Source organism: Phoenix dactylifera, unplaced genomic scaffold (assembly GCF_009389715.1).
Source record: "Phoenix dactylifera cultivar Barhee BC4 unplaced genomic scaffold, palm_55x_up_171113_PBpolish2nd_filt_p 000112F, whole genome shotgun sequence".
In the NCBI taxonomy this organism is placed as follows: Eukaryota; Viridiplantae; Streptophyta; class Magnoliopsida; order Arecales; family Arecaceae; genus Phoenix; species Phoenix dactylifera.
Genome location: NW_024067684.1, coordinates 439,981 through 452,754, shown reverse-complemented (window position 1 = coordinate 452,754; position 12,774 = coordinate 439,981). Strand labels below are relative to the sequence as shown.

General features: G+C 35.8%; 2 protein-coding genes across 6 annotated transcripts in view; one reads left to right on the top strand and one right to left on the bottom strand.

Moving 5' to 3' along the window:
* The window catches only part of LOC103715399 (peptidyl-prolyl cis-trans isomerase CYP71), a 28,449-nt gene extending 22,589 nt beyond the window's left edge, over positions 1-5,860 (bottom strand). For 3 of the 5 annotated variants that reach the window (XR_605378.4, XR_605379.4, XM_008803014.4), the window contains exons 1-3: positions 5,569-5,860; positions 5,230-5,315; positions 2,531-2,619 (exon numbers count right to left, since the gene is read on the bottom strand). Coding sequence is in view for 2 of the 5 variants with exons in the window: in XM_008803014.4 (XP_008801236.1) it covers positions 2,531-2,619; positions 5,230-5,315; positions 5,569-5,723 (330 nt within the window). In the remaining 3 variants the exon portion in view is untranslated. Of the gene's footprint in view, positions 1-2,530; positions 2,620-5,229; positions 5,316-5,568 lie in introns of those variants that run through there. The other 2 variants (XM_008803012.4, XM_008803015.4) reach the window with 2 other exon arrangements.
* A 4,462-nt stretch (positions 5,861-10,322) lies between these two features.
* Positions 10,323-12,175, top strand: LOC103715401 (probable glycosyltransferase 2). Its single transcript, XM_039116562.1, has one exon. It carries the CDS (start codon positions 10,464-10,466, stop codon positions 11,850-11,852), a length of 1,389 nt encoding a protein of 462 aa, XP_038972490.1. The 5' UTR covers positions 10,323-10,463; the 3' UTR covers positions 11,853-12,175.
* Positions 12,176-12,774: the final 599 nt, after the last annotated feature.

Sequence of the window (12,774 nt, the reverse complement as noted above, 5' to 3'; positions counted from 1 at the left end):
CTCTTAGACCACATGCACGGAGCAAGCTGCACCTTTTTTGGTCCCTTCTTTCCATATTTTTTTATTATCTATGCTCACCTATATTGTACCACCTATCTATGTGTTATCTCTTCATTCTTTCTTAATTTCTTTCCTCAATTCATTATTCAAGGAAGTCTAATACAGAATAAGACATGAACCTTATTCCATACCTGGTTTCGAAAAGAAAAACTAGATGTGGATTCAAATTGACACTTGTATTTTAGAATTGTTTTGCACTTCTATTTTTCTACTTGAAGGCATATTTTATCCAATGGTTCACCTTGAGTGTATACCATAACAACAGACTTGACGAATCTAACTTACTATCAAAAGGATAGAAAGTATCTAAGTAAACCCAGTTATGACTGGATCTAGATGCTGTTAACTGTATCTAGGATCCAGATGTTGTACATTGTATCTACTCAAGTTGATTACTGTGATATGTTTCTTTGCGTGTAGTTAACAGCATCCACAAGATCGATGTTTGGGGGTTGCCATGAGGAGTTGTTTGTATCTTAGCTCCTTTTCGACCATGAGTTTAGTCTTAATGTTCAAGGATCAGTTATGAGTTGTTCTTTCATTAGTTACTCTCTGTTTCTGTAGGCAACCCATCTTTTGTTGTTCTAGAGAATTTTTCTGTCTCTCATAGGTGTAATGTCACGAAATAAGTCCTCTAGTTAATGAACTACGCAGCCAAAATTTACAAATATCTAAATTGACATCACTATAGTAGTCAGCCACTCTAAGATCACACCACCAGCTTTTCACAATGTTCTAACACACTAAGACCAAATAACTCCTTCAAAGCCAAATGCATACACATGCACACTTGCATGCACACACAAAAGCAACAATACAGAATTATGGACTACACTGTTAATTTTTTTTTATTTATGGCAATGTGAAAGGATAATTATCTATATTTCAAGTTTTTGCTGTCAAGCCATTTATAATTTTTTATATCCACATACATACCATGGGAAGATATCTCCTTATGATCACCTTTATCTGTCCGCTCATCAACTCCATATATATGGTAGCTTATTCCACATTTATGTTGCTCTTCATTAAATCACTAAAGACAAGATTTATGTAAAAGTGTCGCTAAGATATACTGTTCACAAGATAAGATCTATTCTTAAACTGCATACAAGCTGAATATGAGAGAGTTTGGATAAGGCTCTAATATAAAGTATAGGTTTTAGGATGATCTACTTCTAGTGCTTATTAGGGTGGCAATGGGTCAAGTCAGGCACAGATCGGGTCGAATTTGCGTTGGGTCAAAAGTTTCAACCATAACCAGTGCTTTTTTTTATGATACATAATCATAACCAGTGCATATAATCTGATTTAGAAAACTAAACCCATAGCGAACCCACTTATTTCATATGGACCCATACACAATCCATCAACCCATTATAAGCCTTCACTTGTCAGTCATACACCTAAAACAAGTAAACAAAATAGGGATGAAAAGAAGGGATCTAGGGCTATGCATCCAAATAAAGCAAGAGAGACAAGAGAAATTTTAAGCAAAGAAGAAAAAACAGTAAATCCTAAACGTACACTACAAAAACAGTAAACCCTAAACGTACACTACGCACTTCACTTTTCTCTTCAGCATTTTTTCCTAAACCATTAATTGCATAACTTTCCTAATTACTTGAATTCTGCATTAACTAGCCTATGGCCAGTGCACTATTACCACTATCCTGGAAGCCTAGAAATAGGTTTTAAAGGTTAGTCCAACCGATGAGGCCCCATTGGGTTGTGGGGTGTGTGTGTGTGTGTTGGGGGTTTTTGGTGGGGGGGGGGGGGGGGGGGGGGGGGTGGGGAGGGCAAATCCAAACCCGAACAAACCCATCTATAATCAAGTTGGTCTTGGCTAACCCAAACCCATCCTAATTAACAACAAATCCTCATGGAAACCCATTTATTCTGGGTGAGTTCAGGCTGCTTCGCAGGTCTTGGTCAAAAATTAGCATCCCTAAGTTCTTATACTAGCTAAATATGAAAAGGATTTGAAGGCATGACCAAAGGTTTACAAGATAGACATATTTTGAAACCAAAATAGTTTCATGTGTTTGAGTTTTCCATAGTCCATACATTAAAAGAGATGCATGCTTATTCCAATTTTAAAATTGAAATATTTTTAATTTCACGATGTAAAACCTTAATAGACTAATCAAGTAACATTTAGTGGCATCATAACACTTCAATCTTTAGACTAAAAATGTTAAATATTTCTGGCAAAGGTTCCCAAAATACCCAAAAGCTTGAATACCAAAAAACGCATTAAACATAAAAATTCACAATCATTTGAGTGATAAACTTTAATGGTTCTTCCACTGCACTTTCAAACTCTAAGGAAGCATTAACAATTCCAGGATTAAAGCATCTGGACAATAAAAAAGATTACGGTTTTTGTTACGCTAACTATAGCATAAGATATATCATATGAATGACTAGTTCTCTGCAAGCGACAATAAACAGCCAGATAACCACTCACAGCCAGGCCTTCAATGGGACCAAGATGAGATCTGAAATGTTTAGCAAATTCAATCCCAATAGCCTTCTTCTTCCAAAATTTCAGATGCCCTAAAACGAAAAATGTAGAGGAACATATCAGCATTCTAATGGAGGCACAATGAAACATGGCAAACAAGTTAGGGACTTGAGGGAGAAAAGCCTGAACATCCCATACATAAAAACTTCCTAAACATGAAAATTTTAACACCTCTAATGAAAAAATAAAGAAAATGTCCTCTATCAGACTAAATAAATTTCTTTGCATGATTTTGAAAACAAATGCAAAGGCACCATTTTTTGTTTCATGTTTTTTCAGGTTTCAGCAAAGGCATCTTAAAAGGGCAATATTCATGAAATGATGAAACCACTGAGTTTCTATTTAGCAAACCAAACATCAGAAAACGTAACAAAAAAATGCAACTAGCTGTAATTTTATTAATCTAGTCCAATCAGTAAGTCTCTTAGTTTCTTTTGCTATTTTATTCACAGAATCAGCATTTGAATCAGAGGAACTTGAATGCCTCCAGAACAACTTGCTTAGCAACTAATAATAGATAATTAAAAATATCAATAAGCAAACTGCTGCAGTCTAAACAATAACATAAATTTATTCACCGGACAAGGTTATTTAGCTCTCTCTAAATACGTAAGTGCCTAGCAGCCAAGAAGAGGCAGCATGTACTGGTCTTCCTTACTCTTTTGTACAGTTATCCCATTTTTCACTAGCCAACAAAGGTAGTATCATGCAATCTCACAAATAAGAGAGAAAAATAGCTTGCTGAACAGCAAGGATAAGATGTTGTACTAATCTAAAGCCCCTCTTGTCTGCGCTAATGCAGTTTTTCTCACTGATTATAAGATGATAATGTACTTCTCTACTACATTTTTCACACAACACCCAACTAAATCTAGTATTATGTTGCAGACTAGATATTAATACTATATTAGCCCACGGTATTTTAATCTTGATGAGCATGAATTAAGTCAGTTCAAAGTTGCTCCATGCTTCTTACACTTCATCCTTTGGTAAAAAAATGGAACTCATAGTTTAGAATAGTTGCACTTACAATATGCAATTTAATAGTTGTATAGTCTTTTCTAGACTTCTTTCCTCCGGCAGTTAGGACAAGTTTGGTTTTGCTTAGACCAAGTTCTTTTGTAAATTTTGAAGTAATAAAAATGCAATTCCTACAGAAACTAAGGCTGTGTTTGGTGTTTCTTAAAGAAACTATTTTTGCAACTACTAAAGAAAAAAGTGCTACCTAGAAAAAAAGTAAGTGGTTGATAATGATTTCCAAGAAGTGCTTTTACAAGAAGGAAAAGTTTAAGAAGTGCTTTTAGGAAAAGCTAGAAACCTAGCTTTTGGCTTCTCCTTATGTGAGAAGAACTTTCTTGAAGTAGAAACAACATTAACATGGTAACCTCACTCACAAAAAAATCGTTCTAGAATAATGTGATAACCAAATACCAAATACACCAGAAAGTAGTTTTTGTTTAAGAAATCAAGTAAATGTGATTTTTGAGATTGACCTTTTAAAAGCAGAAGCGACATCAAACATGCCCTTGGAATTTTCTTCACATGTAGTATTTTTTTAACCATGGAATAGATATATTGGAGGACAAGTTTATGTACTTCAAGAATTTCATTATTAACTTTGTGCACAATTCATTCCCGCAAACTTTTCATTCTATTTTGATACAAAATATTACATAAAAACTAAATGATCGACGAAATGCTCATCATTAATAACCTACTGGTTGTTGTTGTATTTGACTTCATACCACATAGAAGCATCATAATTGACAAAGTAGTTCTGTATAAACTATCAATTCTCCTTTCTTGGAAGTAGACAAAAATACTGAATATTGTTTAGCAAGACAGAAGGAAGTTTGTAACTCATTGTTTATGAAAATACCAGCAATCGAAAACTTAATTCCAACAAAATCAAGAGAAATAGACAAAAGAAACTTTGTAGAAAGTACATGAGCCTGAATACAGTTACAGCAAAAAATGCCACCTCAGACTCCATCTTCTACTATAATATTCAGAATTGATGGCAGTGTATAATTAAAGCACGAGCACAATTTAGTCAAGCAAACTACTAGTGAATTATTTTAGAGTCAGATGTTAATATTAAAAAGGGTTTTTCATGCGTAAATATTCTCCTATCATTAAATTCCCCGACTTTAAACAAAGTGAGAAACTAAATTTAACAAAACATTCATGTAGTATATTCCAGAATTATGAACATGGACACTTGGAACCGACTCCAATTGTATTTACTACCGATTTCAGTTATTTAGAGGTGTATGGGTTATAAGTTTCCCTCATATAGAGAATGTTCATTGTAGAAAATCCTGTCATAATTTAATTGGTGTCTAGTGTTATAGCAAAACAAATAGAAATTATTCTTTAAAAAAAAATCTCGAGTAACATGAAATTATGTAACTTGACAACCATAAGCCCGTTTTGTTAGACAAAACAGACGACTAAAGCCAGACAAGTTTCAAGTTCAATTAAATAAAAAACAGGCAAAACCATAAGTCATAACAGCTCCCGTCATAGCCAAACAATAACCATTAAGTTAGACAAAATGTGAAACAAAGTTACATATTCTAGAACTGAATATTGATACTGTTTTAGAGACAGATGAACTCAGATAGCTGGCGAGTGCGCACCATCGATGCTTCCAGTAATGAAGAAGTCTGCGGCCGACACAGCAACATGAGTGACCACATCTCGATGCATGTAACTCTTCTCATACCTGCAAGAAGCTTCGCATTTATAGAGGGGAGAAAAGGCTAACCTTCACAAAATAGATAACTATTCGCGAGAAATCTAGTAATTATTTCTTGGATTACGGAGCAATTTGTTGTTGCTACCATTGGCTTACAAGCGAAGTGCATAAATTAAGTGCTCGCTAAGCAGAACAGCCCGTAGAAGCAGGGCCGGATCAGAAACCCTAGAATTCAGTTATTCTTTGAAAGGCCACATAGAGATGGATGGAGAAGTGTTACATGTGAGCACAGGGGAGGGCATCGAGGAAGGCCTGCTCGAACTGGAGAGGGCGCTTGGGGCGCGGGCGAAGGGCGGGGCCGGGTCCTATCATCGGCTCCTCGTCGTTGTTCTCCGGTGGATCCACAGGTGGATTCCCGTTCTGGTGATCCGCCATTGTAAAGGATCGACGAGCGGGAAGGAAGAGGAGAGATCGAGAGGAGTGGAGAGGGTCGTTTCGAAAGAAAATCTTATGCGAGGAAGAGAGGACGAGTCTAGGGTTCCAAAGAGAGCGAGGGTTTTAGAACCAGGAAAGGAAAACTCCCCTTGCAAGGGCAATTATGTCTATTTTCGAGGTTTGAATTCGACCGACATAAGTTACGCAGTCAGGATATACAAATATTTGAATTCCACCGAACATGCGTTAGGAAATCGGGATATAAATATACGGGTTTTTTTCCATAAATACCTCCTAAATACCAAATTTTGTATAAATAATTATTTAAAATTAATATTTATATGTATACTCTCGTCAAATATTTATTTTGCTATTCCATTTTTTTTTATTTTTGTATATGCACTTATATCATCTAATACTCTTAAAAAAATTAACAGTTTCAAATTAAAATAACTAAAATATCTTTATAGGTAGAAATGTAAATAAAAACATTTATAAGGATATGCAAGTAAATAGAAAGTTTACAAGAATATTCATGCAATTTTACATATTTAGAAGGGTATTATGCAAAAAAAAAAAACCTAGTAGATGAAAAAAACTTAGATATTAATTAATGTGATAGCCTTCAGACTGTATTTATTAGTTAATATCATAGCTTTCAGAATTTCGCATTTATTAATTATTGTTATAGCCATTAGAGTCATGCATTTATGTTTCTACACAAGTAGGATGAATTAATACATCATAAATAAGTCTCAAGATCTTAAGTGTTATTTTTGTATTGATAGTTTTGAAATAGTCATAGAAAAATTAAGAGCTCTCAAGAAAACTTGTACTCTCTTTGCAAGGTGACATATTCGCAAAAAAGGGTATGTCGATGTTTTGGAGAAAGTAAAAAAGGCTTGTTATTCAATTTGTTGAGTTATTGTTGCATCTCTTCACAAGTGGAACATATATATTCCACATGATGGTTCTCTCCTTTATGCGCTACCTAGTGAGACCTCAACTATCAAAGAAAGCTAGAAACTGGATCACACTGCTAAATTCGAGTATAAAACCACGTTGGAACTATAAAGCAACGATATATATTTCATTATATCTTTTAGATAATAGTATTATAGATATACATATATATACACACACACACACATATACATATACATATACATATACATATATATATATACATATACATACATACACATACACACATATATATATATATATATGTATATGTATATGTGAATGTGTTTGTGTATATATATGTGTGTGTGTGTGTGTGTCTATGTATGTGTGTGTGCGCGCGCACGTGTGTGTATATATATGTATATATGTGTATATATATGTATGTATGTATGTATGTATATGTATATGTATGTGTGTGTATATATGTATATATGGATTTTTTTGCATGTATACCCTCTAAAATATATAAAATTGTATGAATATTCTCGTAAAATTGCTATTTGTATGTGTACCCTCATAAAATACTTATTTTGCATATATATCTTACTTTTATTTTTTTTAATATGTATACCCATACCATCTAATACCGTTAAAAATAAACGATTTAAAATTAAAATAATTGAAATACCCTTATGGGTAGACATGCAAAAAGAAAGCTTTATATGGATATACATCCAAATAATAACTTTGTGAGGTATTCATGTAATTATGCATATATTAGGAGGATATACACTTTAAAAAATCTAATTAAATATGATCAAAATTTAGTAAAGATAATTTATTAATAAAAATAACAAAAAGGATTAAATTATATTAATATCAATTCTTATAGAATAAATTATGTTGCTTTTACAAAATTCTTGCCTCAAAAACAAATTACTAAAAACTATTTTACTAATCTAAGCATCTATAATTAATTTAAATTTGAGATGTTTTAATCTTATAAAAATAATGAAGAATATGTAGATATCATAGATTCAATAATCATAATTATATTAAAATCAAATAAAGAATAGCATTACCAAAATGATCGCCCAATATTCTAACTTGATTGAATCAAGATCTTAAAAAAGAAAATTGACAATGTACTTGATCTTTTTTTGACTTGTCGAACCAACTGTATCATAAAAGATTTGGTAAATTTTAACCAAGTTTTGATTTTTTTTATAGATTTTTTGAATGTATACCCCTTCTCAATATGAGAAATTATATAAATATCCTCGTAAAATTGCTATTTATATGTATATTTTTATTATTTTTTTTGCATATCTACCCATAAGAATATTTTAGTCATTTTAATTTTAAGCCATTTATTTTTTAACGACGTTAACATGTACTATATATGCAAAAAAGAAAAAAAGAAGGATATGCATGCAAATAGTAATTTTACGAGGATATTCGTGCAATTTCATATATTTAGGAGGATGTACATACAAAAAATTCTATATATAATTTTAAATTCTATTTGTCAAATTTTGTGTTTGTCAAATTTTAGAAAAATAAAGTTAGATAAATAACACAGTTTCATATTTTATCTAAATAACCCATATCCTAATCATGAATATCTTAGAAAAAAACTAAAAACTAAGCTCAAAGTCTTTTGGACAAGGCTAAAGATTTAGACATGTCGAGACGACGGACCTAAAAGATAAACAAAAGATAGACTCATTGGATAAACGGGACAAGCTCAAGCTTAGGTATTAAAGCCCGGCCCAACCCGATTTTTTCACTTTGCTTGTTTTATTTATTTATGTTTGATGTATCTCTAAACTTAATTGATAATTGTTGTTGTTATGTAAACTAATAATAAAATTATTTTGAATTAGTTTTAACTTTTTTAAAATATTTTTTAAATATAAAATATTTATGTACCTAAGGCCCAACTTAATGCTCCAAGCTCTAGTAAGAGCAAGCTTGGAAAATATGCTTGAAGGCTAGACCGAGCCAGGCATTGCTATCCAATTTCATTTCACCAGATTTGGTCCAAGTGGTATCTTCTATGGCGGAACCAATGGACAAGTTGAATAATGAATTATGCTCAGGAGAGAACTTGCAAGGCCAATCAATGTCAAGGAACTATAGAGGCTGCTCAAACCATCAAGACAGATGCAATAGCATGAATCCTTCTCATGGATTTGGTCGTTAAAAACATCACCATGGACCAAATTCTTCTGGTGGAAGAGGTTACCTTGTGAGGAACTATTACAATACAAGAAAGGAAGTTTCTATGACCCCAGGACATGGATTGCAATTTGTGCATATGTATGATTTAGGATATTAATTATTGTGGAAATAAAGGCTTTCGGACTTAGTCCCATATCGATTGAATCATAGAAAAGTCTGTGCCTTAAATGGAGGGGAATATTCTTTCCCTCACGAGACACCTTTTGTGGAGCAAAACTGTCTCAGGGTGCGTAAGTAACCCCGGAGCAGACAATACCTCGAGAGGGATACAGCCATTATTCTGTTCCAGTTCGGTGGGTCTAATGTCGGAAACTCCGTTCCTTATCATTAATCATGTCCTTATTACATGCACTATTGCTAATCAAGCATAGGAATATCAGAGTAGTTAGATGAACATGCAATTAGATTTTGGAACATGCGAGGCTTTATTTTTTTGTCTCTTCAATCCCAAGCTACAAAACCTCATCTGGGCATCAATCTGTTATACGGGTTGGAAACTTTAGAAGTCTAGGAGTGGGAAGTTATTCGAATAAAAGCTTTTATTATCATATTACACTATAAATATAATATAATATTAATTATATCATAATATATTGATATATTATGTTAAATAATTTAATATTATATTAAATTATTATATTATAGTATACAATATTATATTACTATATTATAATAATATTATATTATATTACAACAATAGTATACTATATTATATATTTATGTACTAATATATGGTATATTTTATTATGTTCTGTTGTATAGTACTATGCAATGCCCTTTATGATAATTTTGTTATACAAAATTACTTTCTCAGTTTATTTTTCAAACATATATTAAAGTGCCACAACACTTTAAAAATGTAGTTATCAAACAACAACTTTTTATAAAAGCTCTACTTTAGAAAACAGAAATAATTATCAATGAATAGAGCACAACATCTGGAACTTTTAATTGTAGAGATTGAAGAAAATCCTTACATATCAGAATGCACTAAATCAAATGGTGCAAAGAAAACATGTTCACTTTTATTAAATGATAAGGTTGATTGTATTTCTAGTCAATACTCTGTTGGAAGAAAAAAAATAAAAGAAAGAGAAAAAATATTTTTTTATTTCTTTCATTCAGTAATTGTTGGTTGGGGATTATGCGAGTGCATATGCACACCTTATGCTGAAAAAGTAATACAGACCGCCGCTAATAAAAAATAATAAATATATTCTTATATGTTTTTTAAATTATTTTGGCAAATTATACTAATAAAAAAATAATATAAGTAGATACATAATCATACCGATAAAAAAAAATAATAGATCGAGCGAGATTGTTATGCGGATCCACGAAACCACGTTAGCACAAATATTTTCCAATTCAATTCTACATTCTGAGCTGGCTTTCTGGTCAATACGGGCCGTGATCGCTCCTGTGGCGCCATGTTCGTTTCAGGGAATGGTCACGTAGTGTCAAAACCCCTCTCTCCCATAAAAAACAAGGGTAAACCCCCACTTTAGCGCCGCGATGAAACATCCCTCTCTCCATCTCCACGGCTGTAGAAGAATTCCTTGCGGAACCGCGAACCAGGACGCCAATTAAATGGGCCTGGAGGGGATCGAATTCAAGCCGCCTGCGAGGGAGCGATCCGGCCTCCCCAACGCCCGAGCTGGCGGCAGGTCCCGCCGGCGGCATTTCAAGAAGACCTTCAACAACCTCAAGATCACCGTTCTCTGCGGCCTCGTCACCATCCTCGTCCTCCGCGGCACCATCGGCGTGGGCAACCTCGCCGGCCCCGCCGACGCCGACTCCGACCAGAAGGTCGTCGAGGACATCGACCGCATCCTCCGCGAGATCCGCTCCGACTCCGATCCCGACGACGAGCCTCTCCTCGACTCCGCCGCCTCCAATTCCACCGCCTCCGCCGCCTCCAATTCCACCGCCTCCGCCGCAGCCAATTCCACCACCACCCCCGCCAAGAACTACACCCTGGGCCCCAAGATTTCCGACTGGGACGAGCAGCGTCGGCGGTGGCTGGCGGATCACACGGAGTTCCCGAGCCGGATAGCCGCCGGGAAGCCCCGGATACTCCTAGTGACCGGATCCCCGCCCGGCCCCTGCGACAATCCCATCGGCGACCACTACCTCCTGAAGGGCACCAAGAACAAGATCGACTACTGCCGTATCCACGGGATCGAGATCGTCTACAACATGGCTCATCTGGACTGGGAGCTCGCCGGTTACTGGGCCAAGCTCCCGCTGATCCGCCTCCTCTTGCTTTCCCACCCGGAGGTAGAGTGGATCTGGTGGATGGACAGCGACGCCCTCTTCACCGACATGGCCTTCGAGGTCCCACTGTCCCGCTACGACGGCCACAACCTCGTCATCCATGGCTATCCGGACCTCCTCGAGCAGCGCTCCTGGATCGCCCTCAACACGGGCAGCTTCCTCCTCCGCAATTGCCAGTGGTCGCTCGACCTACTCGACGCGTGGGCGCCGATGGGCCCCAAGGGCCCTGTTCGAGAGGAGGCTGGTCGGGTGCTTACTGCCAACCTCAAGGGCCGGCCGGCATTTGAAGCTGATGACCAGTCTGCTTTGATTTACCTCCTTATCTCGCAGCAGGATCGCTGGTCGGACAAGGTTTACATTGAGAATTCATACTTCCTCCATGGATTCTGGGTTGGACTGGTGGACAAATATGAGGATATGATGGAGAAGCACCACCCAGGGCTCGGGGATGGGAGGTGGCCATTCGTAACACACTTTGTCGGGTGCAAACCATGTGGCAGCTATGGGGATTACCCTGTTGAGAGGTGCCTCGGCAGTATGGAGAGAGCCTTCAACTTCGCTGACAACCAGGTGCTTCGTTGGTATGGATTTGGACACAGGGGACTGTCGAGCCCCAGCATCAAGAGGACTAGGAATCAGACAGCAAGACCATTGGAATTCAAGGACCAGCTAAATCTCCAAGCCAAGGTATCTATTGGGTAATCAAGCAAGGTTGGCCACAAAATCTAGTCCTGCTGCTGTCTCAGGGCAGCTTCGTGACTTCAGTTGCGCTGTATGATGATCAACTTAACTGGTTATGTAATTTTAAACTTCAAGGTGCAACATTTTTGGTTTTTTGGATAGCATTGAACTTTTTGGTTGTTAAATTCATTTTGGGGATTCCAATCAAGGAGGATATAAGGTGGAGGGAGCGAGGGAATTCTCTTATATCTTCAAATGTTCTGATTAAATTATTTAAATCATTCATGTATACTGAGTAAATGATTCATGATCAGTCTGTGAAAAGCAACTAATTCTCTTCTATCTATATCAATTTGTGGACACAAAGTTATGTTTTCATATTTGAAATTCAAGTCAAGAGACGATATGGTTCTTTTTTTAAAGACAATTTTTTTAATTGTCTTTCTTAATGTCATCTTACGTACAAATTGTCTCGGAATTTTGATCATGTTTTTCAAATTTATGGGGGAAGAAAAATATCTAGCATTATTATATAAAGTGACACATATTTTTTCTATTAAGGTCAACTTCCTGAAATCTTCTTCATCACTGTAAACTTTCCAGTCAGCTGAAGCCTTTACAAGACCTATTTCGCAACTTTGTTTTGTGAAATGCACATGTTGTACAACTAAGCCTTTCTCCTTCAGAGGCCTTGTTTACTTGTTCATAAGCATAATTTTGGACCATCTCTAATTTTTTTTTGAAGATGACTCATGCCTAACTGGATTCTTCCTATACTTTTGTATAAGTCAAATGCATGTGATTTTGAAAGCAGCAATTGGGAGGTAATTAGTTGTCCTTTTGGATGCTTTGCCAGTGTGTTTTCTTTCTTTTATTTTGTTGAATAAGGTGTGGTGATCTTTTAGTTTGCTGTAACCAACCTTGTCTTATACTAAATATGGAT